The 20,816-nt window shown below is 40.8% G+C and overlaps 1 protein-coding gene across 1 annotated transcript in view; it reads right to left on the bottom strand.

Annotated features, from left to right (window-relative positions):
* Positions 1-17,871: 17,871 nt before the first annotated feature.
* Positions 17,872-20,816, bottom strand: part of pnpla7b (patatin-like phospholipase domain containing 7b) — a 35,991-nt gene continuing 33,046 nt past the window's right edge. The window contains exon 35 of the mRNA XM_080003675.1: positions 17,872-20,234. Coding sequence (XP_079859801.1) covers positions 20,169-20,234 — 66 coding nt within the window. The 3' untranslated portion in view covers positions 17,872-20,168. The remainder of the gene's footprint in view (positions 20,235-20,816) is intronic.

Here is a 20,816-nt window from a genome sequence, read left to right on the forward strand (position 1 = left end):
GAAGGCTATCGAGGTTGAAGATGTGAGTAACCAATTTCCCTCCTTCAGTCAATTTGTAAAAATTTCTGACAAAAGAAGCAAAACTTGCCTGCAACCCTGTAACATTACTGCAGTCACTGAAACAAGGTGAGACTGAAAACCCAAAACGCCAAAGACAACAAAGCATTGGAGCCAAGACACTGACTACAAGTACCAATGAAGAGAATGTCATATCATACATTTTCTGTAAGAAGACCAGGCATACCTTACACGGTATGCCTGGTCTTCATGGAGAAAGCAGTCTCAGACGGAATTTAATTTGTTCAAGCCGGAAAGCTATGCTTTGGTTGTCTCAAGTCTGGTCACTTCTCAAAGAGCTGCAACAGTAGGAGTGTTTACGACACATGCCACAAGCGGCATCCTACCTGTCTGTATGAGGGGCGAGCCAAAGAAGAACAAAGACCACCACAAGTCAAGCAAAATCCAAGTCAGGAAAAGCTAAGTTCAAGTCAAGAAAAGAACAAAGAAAGACATCAATCAACACAACACAAATAAAGAACCACAGCTGCTACTTCAAATAGAGTAATAAGTGAAGAAGCTAACATGCAAACAGCTGCAATAATTCCTGTCTGGCTTTCATCCACAACTCAACCAACAGAAGAAGTCCTTGTATGCGCTCTGTTGGATTCTCAGAGCGACACATCTTTTATTCTAAGTGAAGCAGCAGAAGCTTTGTAAGCAAACAAAGAACAAGTCAAGTTAAAGCTCTCTCCTATGACTTCAAGAACCACAGTAGTAAGCTCTTAAAAAGTAAAGGAACTACAAATCCAAGGCTTTTACTCAAGTGAGAACATTTCCTTACCACCAGTCTACTTGGTGAGTTTATTTCAATTAACGGAACTCACATACCAACCAATGAAACGGCAAAAGCTTGGTCTCATCTGGAGCACCTCCAAGATAAAGTAGCACCTCTGCAGGACTGTGAAGTAGGTCTGCTCAACTTCTCACAAGCCCTACTTCAAAAGGAAAGTTTTATCTGGCAAATAAAATCATCCTATGCGCAGCGTACAGACCTTTGATGGAGTAGTGTTGGCCACAAAAATCCCTGGGTAGACCACGGCGACGGCATTGGAATCAGCCAACGCATAGTAGTGGGACAAGTGACACCGGGTGTGGAGCCTTTTGTCAATCTCAAAACTGAAGTCCACTATGTGAGCCGTCCCAAAGTAAAGGAAATTACTCCCTCAGATATCATGCAGGTCCTCGAAATCAGACTTCTTAGAAAGAGCTGAAGAAGATGATCCCCTGTCTCAAGAAGATCTCAAGTTCTTGTCAAAGTTAAGAGAAAACATCACACAAAAAGGCAATGGTAACTACGAAATTCCATTACTGTTCAAAGAGGAAAGACTGAAACTGCAACTCATAATTTGTATGCCTACAATATTTGTTTACTTTTGTGAGACCAATTTATAATTGAGTATTGATTTAAGTTGCTGTAGCATAATTTGGTAGGACTTTTATTTTGAAGGCCCAGCTTGGTTGCGCTCACGTGAGTGCCATGCTTAAGTTCAAGTTCAAGTTCAAATTCAGGAGATTAATTGTCACGTATTCCAGCCAGAAGCAGCAAGCATGAATTTTGTGTATACATGGGTGAAAAGTTAACCGGCTCAGGAAGGATTTGAATATACAATGTGAATGGTCAGGAGAGGATGTAAATGGTTTCAAGTGGTATTGGAAGTCTATTTCCCTCCTTGTAGCATGCAGTCAACAAGGTATTTTGTTTGTTTGTTTGAATTTTACTTTAGTGAAATGTGAATCCACATGCTGTGCATGCTATTATTTTATGTAAAGCTATGTCGTTTCTTGATGGGTGTGATGTGTTTATGAATGAAGGAGTGACCGCTGACGCTGACTTGATTAAAATAATAGTTTTATTACACAAATCAGCATCAAACCAGACTTGCCTAGGACGTCAAGGAGAGACCCGAGCCGGATGGAATCTCTCCCAAGCAGCGCTCGGCACTCACTTTTAAAGCTGTACAGAGATAACATACCACATCTAGTTCCAACCCATAGGTGCCCACTCAGCCTCTGTCTTGCCATAAATCTAAAGATTCCCTCCTCTGGTCAAGCTGGAAGAATCAACACAATTCCCTTTCCCAGAGGGCCCCCGTTGTTGTTTTCCTTCTTCGTATGACATAGAGGCAATAAATCTAATAGTAACATATGTTACTATTATTACCGCACTATATTTCAGCTTTGGGAGCTCAATGACCTATTCACCTCAAACCTACCAGACACCTCATATTCCCCCCTTTGAGACTATACAAAGTCTCGACAGAGAGAAGAGTAATTGAACATACAATGTCAATTGGCTTAATAGAAATCACTTAATAATAAACACAATTGGTTAAAATGTACCCTTCTGACCATGCTTAGTCGTAGCAATACAGCAAATTTGTGGAGTGAGAGAGCAAAAAACCCATCTGGCAGCTTCCTTTCTTAGTACATCCATCAAACAATCAAGACAGGAACATTTTCTCACGGCCCCTCTGCCCCAGGCAACCACCAAATCAATTAACAGAAAAAGACGAAGGGTTTAAAAAAACTGTATAGGATGTTACATATAAATGCATACATTTAGAACCTCAGAAACAAATAAAAAAATGTGTCCAAAGTCAGGCTGGTCGACCCATCGGACCTTCCAGTGGACCTTTCCCTGCCTAGCACCAATGTCCCTCAAAAACCGCAAAAAAAGAAAATACCTGAGGTCCCAATGTATTCACTTCATCCTATTACAGACAACTCAAAGAAACCAATAGCAAATCAAAGTAATATGTCTTGCTAAAAATATCTAGTGTAGAGTACAGGACATTCATCAATAATACAGGTTAAATTGTAGTAAACAAACTCCAATATTGTAAAAACATTCAGGACACATATGTACTGTATGTATTGAACTGTTGCTTTTTTAACACCATCAACTTTTAATGATATTTCACTCGACACTCCTGATCATGATGCCCTCATTCAGGGTCCGCCGTCCATTTTCCTCCTCCATTTTTGAGTGTCCATGTTTGAATGTTCAAGTCCATTAGGCTGTTAGGATCTCTGGACACAGCCACCTCAGACTGGTCCCGAAAGAAAGAATCACCAGCCAGTATCTTGCACAAAGATCAAATATAGTATAATAATTTTACTTTTGCATTATACTTTAACATTATTCCAATATATGATTAACATTTCCCCGCCCCCCCCTTTGTCCATGCATTTTCCTTGTTAACAATAGTGTTGAGTATATGATGGAATCAGATATTTAGAATAGATATTTCTCTACTAGTGTTAGCTCCTAACTACACACCTCTACCCAATTCAGTCCTGTATGCTGACAGATTTTAACAATGCAATTTTTCAGCACACCATTCATTTTTTCACAAACTCCTTGGCTTTGCGGATGATAAACAGCTCCTAAATGTTGTTTAATTCCCTATTTTTGCTGAATTAATTTTACTGTTCTATCCACAAACTCTTTCCCATTTTCTGAGGATATGGGATCTGGAAGTCCCCACCTGCTAATGACCTCACGACACAAGAACTTGGCTTGGCAACGGACTGAGGATCTTTACGCTTTGTTGGACATGCTTTAGGCCATCGTGAAAATCTATCCACGACGACTAACATGTATCTTTTACCTCCTATTGGTCTTAACATGTCAACAAAATCCACAACCAACTCACTCATAGTACCTGTTGGAGTTGGAATGTGACCGGGTGGACTCATCACACCCCTCCGAACATTATTTTTAAGACAGATTGTGCATCTGCCGTTGACATAATCAATTTGCTCAAGCAAGTACGGTGCCCAAAAACCATACTCTTTCGTGATTTTTCTCCTTACCCCCCCCCCCCCCCTTGCAACATGGGCTAATGTTTCTGAATCATCAGACCTAGTAGGTCAGGGGCTGCTGTTTATATATGGCTGACGCCGCTTCTTGTATCGCGATCACATCTCTGAGTGTGATTTTATCTTCCAAGTCCACTTCATGGGTGACAAGAACAACCTTGTCTGCTTTATTTGCTCCTGTAACTGCTTTTGCAGCCTCATCTGCCGCTTTGTTACCTTGTGTGACCCTTGACGTGTCCATTTTGTGTGCTGCACACTTAGCTACAGCTATAACCTTTGATTTCATCATTGCATGCAACAATTTCATTATCTGGGCATGATGCTCTATCGGAGAACCATCGGTTTCTTAAATCTTAGATTTTTCCACACCGATGCAAATAAATGACACACATTATGTGCGTATGCAGAATCTGTATATATCGTCACTCGCTTGCCTTCGGCCAATAGACAAGCTTCAGTCAGGCCCACAAGCTCAGCAAGCTGTGCAGAAGCGGGTTGTGCTATTACTTCTGCTTTCTCAACAACAAATTCAGTTCCCTGGGCTTTGACTACTGCGTAACCAGCACTCAATGTGTCTCCTATTCGATAGCAGGACCCATCAGTCCAATACTCCACATCTGACACATGCAGTGGGAGAGCTTGCAAGTCTGATCTGAGCTTTGCATATCTCTATTTCTACTTCCTGAACACAATCATGTGGCTCTCCATCCTCTGGTGTTGGTAAATTCTCAGCTGGATTTACCCTGATGCACCAACATCTGCAATGGGCGTATGTTCTGACACCAAAATAGGTAGTGTGATTTTCTGATTTCTACAGAAGAGCTCAATTGGTTTTGTGAGAGGAATCAGCTGTCTCACACCCTCAAACTGATTGTCCGTACCAATTGGTCAGACATGGGGAGATGTATAGCATCTTCCGGCCGATCACAGGAGAAAGCTGCTCCGCAATCTGCCATTACTTCCAATGGCTTATCATTTATTTTCACCTCTATTTTTGGATCTTGCTCCGGCCCTGATACTACCAGCTGACACCTCCCTTTCGAGTCTTCCGGGCACCCCTAGAAACCAGGTTCTGGACCCCTCTTCAGGTTCGCCGGTCCCCTGGGTGACTGTGGTTGTCCTCTGAAGCCTCCTTTGAAGCCTCCTCTGAAGCCTCCTCTGAACCTGTAGCAGTCACGTACAAAATGACCTTGTTGTCCACAATTATGACACGCTCCTTGAGACTGTTGCAAATTTCCTCCTCTTCCTCTTCCTAAATTTCCTTGACATCTTCCTCTCCATGTTTGTGGTTGGTCAAAAACTGGCTGTGGAAAGGAGACAGTGAGGACCACGGGTGGTAGAACCTGAATCTGTCCTTGCTGTGGTTGTGGTGGTAATTTATTTAGTTGTGACTGGATCTGCATAACCATAGCTTGTTTCTTTTTCTTCTTCTTCTTATCCACCAACTGTATTTGGTTGAGTTTACTCAGAGTCTCCTGGTCCTGTTCCTTCTGGTCATGCTCCTTTTTTCGATAAAGCTCCACTTGATGCGCTATGTGGTCCGTATAAACACCTTTGGTCATGCTTCCAAGACCAACCACTTCTGCCAATTTGCTCCTCACTTGTAGAGGCAGCCCCTTCTGTATTTTAGCTCGGAGAATTGATTTCTCCATTTGATTCAGATCTGGATCATTTCCTGTGACATTTCTCCACACTTGATGAGTTCTTGACACATAAGCTCTTGGATTTTCCTGTGGGCCCAATGCCTCGATAAAGATGTTGTCAGCGTGTACGTTTGCTGGAAAAAAATCTTTCAATGCTCTCCACATCCGACCTCTTCTTGCAGCAAACAATTCTGGATCATACACTGCAGTTGCCACGTATCTGTTAAGGCCTGCCGCCTGCAGGATCTCTTCCATAGCTGGGACTCCAATGAGGCAAGCCAAAAGTCTTTTAATATCTCCCATGGCAGGCTGTATTCCTACCAAAACCTCTTCCAGCTTTAAGATCCACGGATGTGCTCCATCTTGAAGAGTGGGTAACTTTTCAAGTATGTTAGACATCTCTGTATTCTGCGGCTTGAATTCTAAATTTTGTCCTTGAATTATCATTGGACACACTTTGTCAGATCTCCTTCCTTTTCTTGGACGTAGCCCATACCTCAAAGTGTCTGGCTTTTGAGGCTTTTTCTTCCGTAGTTTCTTCTCCGTTATTTGCAGTTCTTGTAATCGTTTTTCCAATGCTTGTCGAACTTCTGGACAGGTGGAGTCACTTATGTCCTCGAGGCATCCGTCTATACTCCTCTCAATCTCTCTTAAAACCATGCGTCTGTCATCTCCTATCCCAATGCTGGCTGCTAACGGTTGAAAACAGGAAGAACCTTCTTTCTCCGATTCTTCATCGCTTTCACCCTGTTCACTTTCATCAGTGTCGTCCGTTCTTGGTGCCCTTTTCCTCACTGGTCGATCTCCTTTTTTCTCCGCTTTAGCCAACATCTGTCTGACTGCTGGGTCGTATCCTCCAATAGCTTCGTCAGAGTCACTCCCAATCTCTTCTCCTATTTCCAGACTTCTGACTCGTTGTCTGCTTCCCAGACGGTTCCTTCTCTTGGTACTGTTGGAGCTCGGATACATCTTCATGGTTGTTTTAGCCTTGTCCATCTCTATTATTTGCTCATCTTCATCTTTGAAGAGATAGTTGCCTTCCTGTGTAATCACTGGGAGCTGGGGATAAACATCAGTGAACTTCACCTCCTTCTCATAAGGCGAGGGCTTCTTTACAGATATTGTATGTGAGAAGGGTGGGGTAATCTTCTCCATCAATTTGTCTGTTTCCTTATCATTTTTCTTTATTTCTTGTCTACTTTGTTCTCTTTTTTCCTTTGCAGCTTCGAACCATGTATGTCCCTCCTTCGCGAACAGCTGCAGAATGTCAAGTTCTGTTTGTCTTTTCTCCGTGCGTCTCTTTCCTTTCTTGCCTTTCTTTGATTACTTTATATGTGGACACAAGCACCTGCATTGTTTTAATCACATCCGGGTTAAGAGTTCCTTCAACTGGCCATGGTTGTTCAATGTCAGGCCAACGCTTGCTCCATTTTCCTGATATTTTTGAAATATGTTTAATAAGGGGATTGTTCTTTTGCACTTCATCAATAGGATTCAAAATTCAATACAGCTGAATTTGCCAACCCCAAAGGAGACCAATCGCTTCCCACTTGTGAAAGCCAATTCACTTGTTCACCATCTGATGCATCTAATCACACTCATTTATGTTAAATTATCAAAATTATATCAGTGTTCATTCTCAAAACAGCATAGATAAACCATACTCAGATAATGAAACCAATATTCACAGAACTCAACAGTATTTAAATCAAATCAGCTTTCCCACATGTGATCAATCAATCAATCAATAATACTCCATTAATTAGGCAAATGCCTTAATTAGTCAGTACGTTACCAAGTCTCTCACTAAATAATTGCAAATGCAATGTATGAGAAAGAACTATTACAAACCCATATGTGAAAATAAACTAAACACGTATATTATAACTAAATGTATAAGCATATAGGTAAATGCAGGTGAGGTCTGTTGAAAGAGTTTGTGGATAAAATCGTACTGGCCTTTAATTGGTTTAGATGGATTGAGGACTCCAGAACGTTGTCATCCGCAAGCCTCAGTGTCTGTGAAGATCTGCCAGATGTCTTGTCATCTGCCCTTTGGATGATTCAATTCAGACTCATTCCATCTTCTGTCTTTCCCCAGCTTTCACTCAGCATAGTAAAATAGAGGAAGAAAGAAAAAAGAAAAAGAACAACAGAAGAGTTCAGTGTCTTAGGCTCACTCTAAATTCTTATACACACTGTAATACAATTCAGTGTGACATACATTATCAGCTTTTTATTTTGCGCGCACTTGAAAGAAAGCAATAGTTACTTTTAATCATGCAATACATTTAAAGTCCAAAGAGTATATTAGTCAATCTGATATCACTTTTAATTAGTTATTTTTATTCTATTTATCTATTTATTTTCATTTTATTTTATGATTTTTATTCTATTTATCTATTTAATTTTATTTTATGTTATTATTTTTTCTTCTAACTACTGAGAGACAAGAGTAGAGGGGGGGGCTCAATCACAGCCCCTCTTGTCAGGAGGAGTTAACTAAGTTCCAATCTTGTGTGAAGCACCACCCCTTGCCCCACCTCTTAAATTTAGCAATGACTTCCAGTATGGACTGGTCGTCAGCGAGTGAACATCCTGTTTTGGCTCCCGTAGGGACAGCCCAGCTCAATGCAGTTACGCACAGTCGTAAATCAAAGCTGTTTTCTCTCAGCAGCCGAAACACAAAACCTCTTTTCTTGCATCAAGAACCAGCATCTCCCTTCACCCCAGCAAGACCATCTGCTCTTTTAACCAGTCAGGACTCACAGAAATCACCGCCACACACACCCCAAGCATAAAAGAAAAGAAAAAACCCACACACAAATCAAACAATTCACAAATCCTACTTCCAATTCAGAGCAGGAGATTTCTTTTCTTTTCTGGATGTGTACATGTATGTATAGGCAGACCGTGGCTCTAGTCCTTCAGAAGGCTCATTTTGTTATCAAATATATAAAGTCCTGTAAAGGTTCATATCCTTTATCAATGTACAAACGTCCTTGGAAAAAAGGCTTATATATATTTATTAAAAGTCCTTAAAGAAAGGCTCATATATATTTATCAAAAGTCCTTAAAGAAAGGCTCATATATTTGTTTCACTAAAGGGGCGAGAAATGTTTCTCTTTATGTATTATTCAACTGCTCACCACATATGTATACCTATTTAATAACACATTTATTCTATATATCACTTATACATACACAAAACATACACAAAGCTCTTCACACATCTGTAGCCGCGGCACTTTCACACTCACACACACAAAAAGAAAAAAAGAAAAAGACATGTCTCTCCTGCAGCACATATTTTCGCCCAAAGACTTCAACAGCGCTTAGCTTTATGTTTTAACGTCGACTCATTTATACTTTTCTAATTTCATCAAAATTTAACTTTGGCCAGACTTTTAACAAATTATTTTTAATCAGATTCTCTCATCATGCATGTTCAATAGTTCTCCAGGGCGGGTTCTGCCCTGTTTTTCCTCACTTTTCTTCTCAAACTTTATTTTTCATCTTTGAGCCTTTAACTTGTAACTCTTTTTATTTCACTTTTCATCTTTTTCATCTTACTTTAGGATTTTAACTTTCATCTAATTTTCACTTTTTCACTTTTCATCTTACTTTAGACTTTTAACTTTTATCTCTTTTTCACTTTTCATATTTTTCATCTTACTTTAAGCTTTTAACATTTATCTCATTTTCACTTTTCATATTTTTCATCTTACTTTAGGCTTTTAACTTTTATCTCTTTTTCACTTTACTTTTATCTTTTTCATCTTTATTCATATAATTTTATTTTGAGTCAATTCCCCTGGCCAGGGTTATTTCCTCTTGTTTTTCCTACCTAGATTTGACTATATTAGATTTTCATTCGGCCAACTTTCACGCAGCATTTAATGTACACATGTCTTACTGTTTAACGAGATACGGGCCCTGTCTTCGTTAATCTTGCATGGTTATTTAAATTACTTTTGGCTACTAGTTCTGCCATTCTACAATTTCTTTTTACTTCTGCTTTCTCCACATCTTTTAAGCCTTTAACTTTTACTTTTAACTTCATCTTTTATTTCTCTCGTCTCTATTCTCTATTTCAACGTAATTGTCTTTTTCTTCATTTATTATTCTCTTATTCCCCTTATTTACGTCTTTTACATCTTAATTACCCCAATTTAGACGGAAACTCACTTCACACATCAACACATCATCTACATCTCCGCATAATCTCAGTGCAGTCTCTTTGCCAAACACACCCGCTCCAGACCACATAACAGCTCAATTTTGTGAGAGGTCACTCACTCTTAGAGCGGCAGTTCGCTGGAGCAGGCAGCATCGGCAGATGAGGCCCAACAGATCCTGATTTGTGACGCCACTTTGTAGTTTCTTGATGGGTGTGATGTGATGATGAATGAAGGAGTGACTGCTGACGCTGACTTGATTAAAATAATAGTTTTATTACACAAATCAGCATCAAACCAGACTTGCCTAGGACGTCCAGGAGAGACCCGAACCGGATGGAATCTCTCCCAAGCAGCGCTCGGCACTCACTTTTAAAGCTGTACAGAGATAACATACGACATCTAGTTCCAACCCATAGGCGCCCGCTCAGCCTCTGTCTTGCCATAAATCTAAAGATTTCCTCCTCTGGTCAAGCTGGAAGAATCAACACAATTCCCTTTCCCAGAGGGCCTCTGAATAGACCCGTTTTGGTTTTCGTTCTCCATATGACATAGAGGCAATAAATCTACTAGTAACATACATTACTATTAATACCGCACTATATCTCTGCTTTGGGAGCTCAATGACCTATTCACCTCAAACCTTCCAGACACCTCAGCTAACATGATGTTTATTATGTTCTCTTCAACTGTGTGTTATGTTTTCAAGGTGGAATTGGAGAGAAGTCTTCAATAAACCAGTAGCAAGGAAGCCACTTGCTTCGAGGGAATTATAGCCTATTTGCAATGCTGTAGATGTTGAGTGATGTAAGTTTAATGTTATAACTAACTACGAATCAAGGTGACATATAAATAAATAAATAAATAAATAAATAAATAAATATGTGACCCACCGCAGCAAAACCCACTATCTTTTATCTATTTCTAAAATCGCCAGGAGCAGCTAAATAAGTTGAAAAAACCTTTCTTGAAGGAAAATTTGATCTTTCCAGATTTGTGTTCCTTTGTGGGGTTTTTTTTTATCTCTCAACATATTTTCAAAACTGAGTTTTATTTATAAATAGTAGAAAAATGTTAAACCGTGGAGTTAAATATTCCCGTTAGATTACATGGGGAAACGGAGTTCCCTTACCGAGACGCTGAATACACTGAACAACGCTGATCGATTGTTTCCTTTAAAGCGACCGTCCAGGTAAACATAATTTATCCATATTCCATGTGATGTGAAGTCACAATGTGAAACCGTTTTGATAGAATTCAGCCTTTAAATCGTACTACTTTTACACACGTGGAGCCACTGTTGTGAAACGGCGAAGAAGAAGAACCCTTCGCTTCATGCACCTACCTCCGTAAACAGACGGTTAAAGTGCAGCACGGGGGTGTTTCGGTCTCACTTGTCTGTGAAAACTTCTTTCTCTGTATCGTTATGGATTACGAGAAGCGGGTGGCGGAAGCTCTCAATCATATTTCGCACCTTAATGTGACCAATGCGAGAGATCGAAGTCAGTGTTAGCAGCGCATGTTGGACTTCATTTTTTGCGATGATAATCAGTTCTCAGACGGCAACGTGGAGAACGACAGTGCTGCTGAATCTGATTTTACTCCGGACTTGGAGAACATTTCAAACTTAATGTGACGATGAAACTGAATATTTTCAAGAACCACCAGAGGAGACCGACGATACGTCCGTTGTTGTTACAACGGAAGAAGTTGATGACGTGATGAAGTCCGTTGAGGTTGGTGACAGATTTTCAGATTTCAGATTTTCTGAGACTCATAATATTGATGGACTCTACATTTGGTTGTGTTGTCCGTACTTTTAAACTCCAAAATAATTCCACTTTTATAAAACATGTATATTCTTACTGTTAAATAAAAGCTTTTTTAAAAACAAAATTTGTTGTGTGTTGTTGAGCTGTTCGTGATTGGCCCGTTCAGCAGTATGTTAAGTAGCCATGAGGCTTTGTTGGTCCGCCAACCCCATTTGCATTCTGGGAGGTGGCTGAATGAACCTGGTGTGGGTAAAACTTTGGAGGTGATTATCTCAGAAACACGGTTTGCCACATCCTTGTCATTAACAAGTCATAGCTTTAAAAATAATAATAATAAACAAGTGACACCTTGTTTGGAAGCTCTGATCTCTACTTCCGAATGATGCAAAAAAAAAAAAAGATTTGAAAGCCGCCAAACGAAGTACATGTTGGGTCACATATGATATAATAAATTGTTTGTCATGGAATACACACTTGGTTGATAATTATAGCAAATCTGAAGTTGGTGGTCAGGGAGGCCTCTTTCTAGGTCTTTTTTGGGGGTGTGTTTTTAGTGATATTCCGAGTGCAGTGTCACAGCGCAGTCTGAGCCACTACCATTTGTAGGAGTAGTTATAGTGAAATGGTAGTAGAGAATTGAAAATGGAGGAAAAATCATGACAACGAGTGAAAGATGTGTTTTATTGAACTGATGGCAAAAACAACAAAAGGCCAAAATATATATTTGTATATTTATGTGTTTAAATGATGTCCGACATGTAATTCTTGATGTAACACGACCACTGCTTGATAACTGCACATGTATTACCAGAAAATGTTAATTAGCATACGTCATAATTTAGCAGTGATCTGCGGTTTGCTTAATCAATTGGCATGGCTAAATTCCATAATGCAGAGTTATCACAACCAAAAACACGGCCAGTAAACGCCTCAGCATACGTTTTTCGAATGTCTGTTGTATGACAGAGAGTATGTTTTCTTGGTAATTCTAGTATTGTAATATCAGCTCTTTCTAGAAAATTGTCCTTTATTCTACCAGATGTTTTCATGTCCTGATAAAGACTAGTTCCTTTTACCAAAACATCATCTAGGTCACTCTAACTGTCCAAGTCAAAACATTTTGGATCTGGCTGTTAAGTACTGCTGTCAAACTGACAGCTGCACACTGCTTGTTCCTTGACCCTCCAAACTTTGTATCGCCCTGATGAAATGATTGTCTTAACACTGGAACTTCACCTGCATTAAATGTTGTCAGAGATTTTGTAGCAAATTTTGTAGGTTTGTTTTTACAGGCATTATTTCAGAGTTTTTTGCAGTCCTTGTTTCAGAGTTTTTTTCCAGAGTTTTGTTCAGAGGTTTCAGAGAGTATTATAGTCTTTTTTTGAAGAGGAGAGTGGCTGACCTCTAAAGCAGCACTTTTTGCCCACAGCTTCTTTGCTGCCTTAGAATGTTGGCTTCTTTGAGGCCTCTGGAACCCGAAAACACAAAAATTATTTCATACTGTAACACTAACACAATACTTGCGCCTTGCTCCATATAATTGCTTATGGTTATTGTTACAACTAACCAATTCAGGAACATTGTGTAAATTGATATCTCTGAAATGTCTTTAAATTCTGAAAGTGATGTTATTGGGTTTTTATTGTTTAGAACTTACCCTGGTGGGTGTCAGCTGTCCTCAGAAGCGTATATGTTTATGACGTCTAATGCTCTGCGTTTCTTTCATCCAAATGTCTTCTGGAAATACTTTAACCTAATTATTTTCAAACATAATAAAGGATAATAGTGATAAAGTCACTGTGACAGTGACTCTGTGTCAAAAGGGCTGTCACTGTGTCATTTCATATGTTTCTGTTACAACTAATTACAATTTGGGAAGAGCGTAAACTACATTATCCACATTCCAACACCTACCTTATGTTTAACGATGGTTAACGACGCTAACCCTAACCCTAACCCTGTGCTTCTGCGTATGTACAGTTTGCCATGAGTTTGTCTTATATTTCTTTAGTTAAAGTCAAATCTAATAGTCCTGTGGGCGGATTAAATATCTGGAGTATTTACAAATACCAGATTTAATGTGAGGCACTCGTTGCGCAGTCATTGCAGTGCTATCACGTGACCGCTGCAGAGATGAGAAATGCAAGTTTTTTACTTGCATACTAACTTTTCAGACAAAATGGACCGATTTGGATCAAACTCGGTCAACGGTTAGTCGTAACTGCCCCGAATACAAAATTCTATGGTTGAGGTAATTATCAGTATTTAAAGGCTGCTGTGGTTCTCTCTCTCTCTCTCTCTCTCTCTCTCTCTCTCTCTCTCTCTCTCTCTCTCTCTCTCTCTCTCTCTCTCTCTCTCTCTCTCTCTCTCTCTCTCTCCTGACAGTGAGGCTTCTCCTACTCCAGATTGGACACTGCAAATATTATTGATATGTTTGTCTGAACAGACAAACATTGTGTCTTTTTGTAAATAAACACCCACTAAAGCTGGCTTTCATTGTACCTGCCTCCTGGTGCATCGCTCCACCCCGCAAAGACAAGTGGACTTGTTACAGTGGCATAGTCGGCAGGATCATGATGGACAGACAAACAAAAGGACAAGGTGAACCTCCACTAGAGCAGGCCCTTCGCCACATAGTGGAGATACAGGAGGAGGTCCGTGCAGCCTAGCAGCAGCACCCCACCAGCCAGGAAGTGGCCCCCTCCCTGGCGGAGAACCAGCGGTCCAGCCAGTGGTCCAACCGTCGCCAGGGTTAGCACCAGCAGCACAGCTGTTGCAGTTTCAGCACCAGTGTCCAGACCCAAACCGGCTCCAAGGAGGAGCCACCACACCGCAGTTTTTATTAATTTCCGCACCACTGCCCATGATGTAGGTCCGACAAGTGGTCCGTGTTGTCAGCGGGCCGGCCCCCTCTCCCAGTCCAGAAGGGACATACAGTATACAAGTAAATATGCAGTATAGATACATATTCTCCACTTGCCAGGGCACACCACCCTCATAGATCACCATGTTGAAACATGATCAATGGGGTTCTATGTGGACTATCGCAGGGTGAATGATGTGTCAAATTTGATGCCTATCAAGTGCCCCGGGTCGACAAACTCCTGGATCAGCTTGGCAGGGCCCATTTTTTTACGACACTGGATTTGACCAATGGCTACTGTCAGACTCCCTTGTCCCCAGAGTCCAAGGAAAAATGGCATCTTTCACTCAGGACGATTTGTTGTTTCGTACCCATCAGTTTGGGTTGTTTGGGGCCCCAGCCACTTTCCAGCACCTCATGGACAGGTGCTGAGCCAGAATGTGGCATATTCTGCTGCGTACCTGGATGATGTTATTATCCACAGTCATACATGGGAGACGCATATGCGGCAGGTGGGTGCGGTCCTGGAGGCCTTGAGGCGGGCCGGGCTGAATAAGTGTGCGGTTGGATGGAGGCAGGTATGGTATTTGGGGTACCACTTGGAAGGCAGGCATGCAGGTGCGGCCTCAGATAGACAAGACAGTGGCAATTGTGGCCTGCCCATGGCGCAAGACAAAAAAAAACAGTTGAGATTTTTGGGGATGGCAGGCTATTACAGGCACTTTATTTCGAACTTTTCAGTGCCCGACCTGTCCCCTAACAGACCTCACCTGGACAGCTGCCTCAGATTCGGTTCAGTGGACGGGGCTGTGCCAGCTTTGGCTCCACCCAGGTGGAGCCAAACACACGGTGCTGTACATCAGCAGAGAGCTCTAACAGCGGGAGAGAAAGTACAGCACCGTGGAGAAGGAGTGCCTGGTGGTAAGTTGCTGATCAGTGCTCTACGGTATTACCTCCTTCGGTGCCCGTTCACCCTCTATTCCGACCACGTCCCGTTTCAATGGCTTCACTGCATGAAGGATGCCAACGCTCAGATCACACAATGGTATCTGGCATTACAGCCTTTTAAGTTCAAAGTGATCCATCAGCTGGGGGCTAAGATGGTGGCTGACTTTCTCGCTCTGAGGAGGTGGTTAGTTGTCGGCCAGGTGGTTCCCTGGCCTAAGTTGGGTGGTGGGGGGGTACAGTATGTGGCAGTGGGGAGTGATTTTGGTGGAATCTGCAGGTCGAGAGAGCCAGCACCAAAAGGGGACGCAACTTCAGGAGATTGAGTTAATTAGCAAGCAGAGTGTTCCCGCAAAAGAGAAGTGGACTTGTTACAGCATTTTATCAACTTCATTAATCCAGGAAACTACTACTCCTATCTCCAGAAGGATTTAGGAGAGCTCGAGAGGTGTCCTTCTTTCTCTAATGTGTACTGGTAACAACACTGCCTACAAACTATTGCACTACTGCCTCACAGCAAGAAGGTCCTAGGTTCGATTCCCGCCTGGGGCGCTGTTGGCACCGTGCTCCGGTGGGTTACCTTCTAAATAGGAGTCTTTCTTATGTGGAGTTTGCATGTTCTCCCTGTGCTCACATGGGGTTTCCTCCACCTACCATCAGTAAGGACAAAAGGCAAAAGGTCAAAAGTTCATATCAACGCAAGGCTTTGTGATAAATAATGTTCCATGCGGTTGTGAACCGCATGGAACAATCTAGCAAGTTGTAAGATGTAGGAGCAAGTTGGAAAAATTGACAAGGAGATCAATTTGTTGCAGTTTAAAACGTTACAACTTCTGCTTGGACTGTGTAGATTAGCAATCATGCAAAATTACCGTGAACACAGGCAAATTTTTCATCTTCAGTCTTCAAAGAGCCCTTATTGGAAGAGGTTGTTTCCTCAAACAGCTCAACAGTAAGGATCCCCATTATTTCCCACAGACTGAGATTCGGTCACACAAATAGAAGCCAAGTATCCCACAAGCGGCCATAAACCATTGATCAGTGTCCTTGTCTTGCAGTTGCCGCGGTCATGGAGGGGCCGCATATCTTGCTATCTGTTGGCGATGATGGGGCTCAGTTTGCCCCAGGTGGATTGATATGGGGGTGTCCCGCGCCATCACCCTCCCGTCGTCGCACCTGGCTGCCTGGGTGTCGGTTCTCTACCGCTCTCGTTGCACAGGGCGCACGTCGATGGGGGGTCAGGCTGTGGGTGGGGGGAAGTCTGCCATCGTCTGTTCTGCGGTCAGGGGCTTCTGTGGCTGGTCACTGTGGGTTGGGTGCCTCCTGGTACCGGAGGGGTGTTGCGATGCATTGTGCTCTGCGCTTTCTTGAGGTCGTGGGGTGTCTAAATGGCTGCAGGACTCGTGGGTGGCTGAGAATCCTTTTCCGCTGCTTGGAGGCGCTACTGTATAGTTCTGATCCCACACACCAGGACTTATTTGGACAAGTCCTATGCATTCACTGTTGGACAAGCATGTTTTCGTCTCGCCCATGGTGATTCTCTTGCCCCTCTTGAAGAAGTAATGATGTTTAGTTGTTTATAGATGGTAAGATCATTCTCCAAAGAGGGGGACTGGTGGCGGTCTTTTATTAAAAAAAAAAATCTCTGCTCTTGTCATCCCACAGGTGGTCCACAGGACAGAGTTATTTCAAGCGGTTCTTGATCATTAATTAATTAATTACAAATAACCTGTTGGATGCCAAGCCTGCTGACAGCACAGGTAAAAAACAAAAAACAAAAAACAAAAAAAACAGAGCCAAATCTCTAAAAAGAGCCAAACTTTTCTTTGCTCAAGTAAATTCCTTGCTTCCGAAATTTCTCATTAGGTATATTTTGTTAAGGTGTTTTTGTTATTGTTTTGAGAAAATACTTCATTTATTCCCTTAAGTTCCTGAGTGCAGGGTGAAGTCCCTAAATTTATATGCATCCATGCCCAGAACTAATAAAAATTGTGTTGTGCAGTATGTGACTGTATCCTTTGGCAGAGAACTAGAGGGACATATCAAGTGAATCTTACGTGGGCAAATAATTTTATACTCGGCTAAGGGTTAGGCAATCTGCTCTACTTGACCATTCCGGTTTTTATACAATGGTCTCTGGCCAATGAGCCCTATCAGGCGATCCGACACCTTCAATGTTCTCCTTGCGACGGCTGTGAGCCTATCATTTTTATTCAGCAATAAATCATATCTCAATGTATGTGCATTAACTAGTAGCCACTTGGGTGATTCCACGATTAGGGTGCCATTTAGCCCTTGTAACTCTTAAAAATTAAACTTTGTATGAAACTTTATTTTGAATCATTTTTCAACATTGAATCTAAGAAATGCTGCATCTCAGGTAATATCACTTTTTTTTGTTTTTTAACAGGATTTCTGTGCTGAAGATGTCTTGAAATAGTAACAGGGTTGAGTTTTAGGATCAGCAAATATACAAAATGTGACTACCAGCATTTGTGATAATGGTGTGAGGACAATAAGGACATTCCAACGATTCACCTAAAATGTATTTTAACAAAATACATTACTTCCAAGCTTTAATATTGGTAACAGAGTTGTACTTTGAAAGTGAGCGTCTCGGTCAATATCACAATGTCAGCGAAAATACAGAAAAAATAATGAGAGAACTTACTTTACTTCTTCAGGTAACAGGGTTGAGTGAATTTCATGGGACACAACTAAAATCAAAATTATTCATAATCTATAATGAATTGCTCATTTATAGTGGGTGTTTTTTTACAGGAATCACATTACATTTAGCAGATGCTTTTATCCAAAGTGACTTTCAATTGTTCAATCACCGACGGACGCAGCCATCAGGAGCAATTAGGGGTTAAGTGTCTTGCTCAAGGACACTACAGCATGCTAGCAGGAGGAGCCTGGGATCAAACCAGCAACCTTTAGATCACTAGACCACCAGCTCTACCGCCTGAGCTACCACCCCCAGTTTTCTCAGTGTTGTTGAAAGCTTTTGTTAATGTTACAATCTTTTCATCAGAACTTTGCATGTAGGTCACTTATCTTTACTTAAGTGTAAAAAGTATTTCGCCTTTACTACCTACCTCTACTTCACATGTATATTTGTACATTTTATATCAGTGGGACACAAATGGCACACCGATTGTGGAATCAACCGCTTACGAGAACTGAATTTGAACTGTGAGAACTGAGTGAATTTTCCATGAGGATCAAATACAGTTTCAGGGCAAATTAATTTAATTTCATAATATTACATTCAATTTCAAGTTTATTGGAATTCAGTTTCAAACTAACAAATTCAATTTCAAATTGTGCTATTCAGAGTCATTTTTCAAGGCTATTTTCAATTCAATTATTCAAGTTAAACAATACAAATTATGTGATTCAGGTTCAGTTTTTTTAATGCAATTATTCAAGTTGAGCAGTTCAAATTCAAATATAAATTATTCCAATTCAGTTTCTAGTGACATATTTCTTCCCATACACATGGTTCTGTTTCAGTTGCAACATTTGCGTGAATAGGCATCGTGTTTTGAGGCTTTTACAAAATAATCTGACCAACTGCTGCACTTCCTTATCACAGAACACCCCCCCCACCCATCTTCACATCAATAACTAGGAGAGTGGTAATAACCGAGAAATTATCTCAAACTATAATAGAATTACAATCTATAATAAGACAAAGCTCTTTCTAGACATTGAGAACACAAATATGAGCGTAGGACCAAACAAGACACTAAATTCAGTCAGTCATTACAGAGACTTACTTTAACTTAAATCAACAGCATCTGATGAACAATCAATCAGTACTAATCAATACCACACAGTGTCTGGACGAAATGTTCTTTCCTCTCCTGTAAACTTCTTGCAAAATTGCATGGATTCCCACATTATCTTCACTACAACATTATTATGCTGCAGGTTAAACTCTATCATCTAATTACGTTGTTATATCTTATAGGAATCTTTAATGGGGCAATCTTTAACCTTAATGAGGCACCTCCTTAAATATCGAACTATTTAGTAATGATAAAGTACAATCACATGCGCTACTCCCTCGACCTTGTTGGGTCACATGAAAAAAAAACCCAGAAATTTCTGTATATCTGAATAAGCATTATTATTTGTTTTATAACATACTATACGATAATCACATAACATAATGTCAAGTATTAGCTCCTATACTGTTTTGTTAACGTGTTATTGCACTTCATAATAATAATAATAATAATAATAATAATAATAATATTAATAATAATTATACATCTACTTCCATCACTGATTTCTGGACATAGAAAACATTTGGAAATAATGAACTATTTTAAATAAATATCGTAGACGGTTGATTCAGGTTTGAACATTACAAAGCTTATTCAATTCACAGATCACAGTAACTATTTTGAAATATAGGATGTTTATATATCCTGTATATAATTTTCAATGTGTTCTGACAGTGGATACGTCCCTTTATTGCCGGTTCGAGTTCCAAGTGAGGTAATACTAAAAGGCTTGGCGAGGACATTTTATGAAAAATGAATCAGGAATTTGGCATGAAACCTGTACGTACGTATACTGTAACTCGTAGTATGTGATATTTTAGAACTTCAGTGTTTTAAAACCAAGGACTCAAACCCAAAAGAACGCAGTTGTCTCTTGGTGGCACCGCAATAAACGAGACACCTTCCTGCGTTACCTTTTAAAGGCACGCTATCCATAAAAGGCTTGTGCTGTCTGCTCGCTCATTAGATAAGAGCGCCTGGGACCTTGGGGCGACACACGGAGTGCCCGTTGGTCAAAAGTCGTATTCTGAGGTTCTGCATTGAGGAGTTCTCCAGACAGGAAAACCGCTTTGCTGGACGGATGGCGGTCATGGACTGGCGCCACCTGACAGATCCTGCCGCCGCAGTCGATCCCTGAACTGAATTTCCTCATCCTGAAGTGAAACAAAGACCAAACAAATAAGAGTCCTGTTTTTATCCTGTTTGTCACCCGTATTATCCAAATTCAAACTGGGATGCAGAAGTATCGAGCTGTAATGGCTCTATGGAATACTCCATTCTGATTGGTCGATAGCAGCAATTATTTGTGAATAATGATCGCTGTCAGTTAATAGCGACCATTGCCGCGGGAAATCACTTCTCCACCTGGGTTCACGTCCCTTGCATCACGCCGCCTATATGCTAATGTTAACATGAGCTAGCAGCGAGTGACGCTACATAGAAACTACAATGGAAGACCTGAAGAGATGAAACAGTCATATGTTGGGAAAAGTTTCTTTTGTAGGCCAAATAGTTTGCCATGTCGTCGCAGGAGAGTTAGCTATGTTGTTGTGGACTACTTTTCTTAGCGGAACTTAAAATTAGCAATACTAGTTATAAAGTCATTTCAGATAAATATTCCATCTCAATGTATTGTTTTATTGAACTAGTGCATACCCGTTCAAAATGTAAGACTTTCTAAGACATTTGAATGGTGCAGTATAATAAAATGTCAATGCCCTGAAGCCCAGCCCCAC

The sequence above is a fragment of the Zeus faber genome (genome assembly GCF_960531495.2).
Source record: "Zeus faber genome assembly, chromosome: 7".
Classification (NCBI taxonomy): Eukaryota; Metazoa; Chordata; class Actinopteri; order Zeiformes; family Zeidae; genus Zeus; species Zeus faber.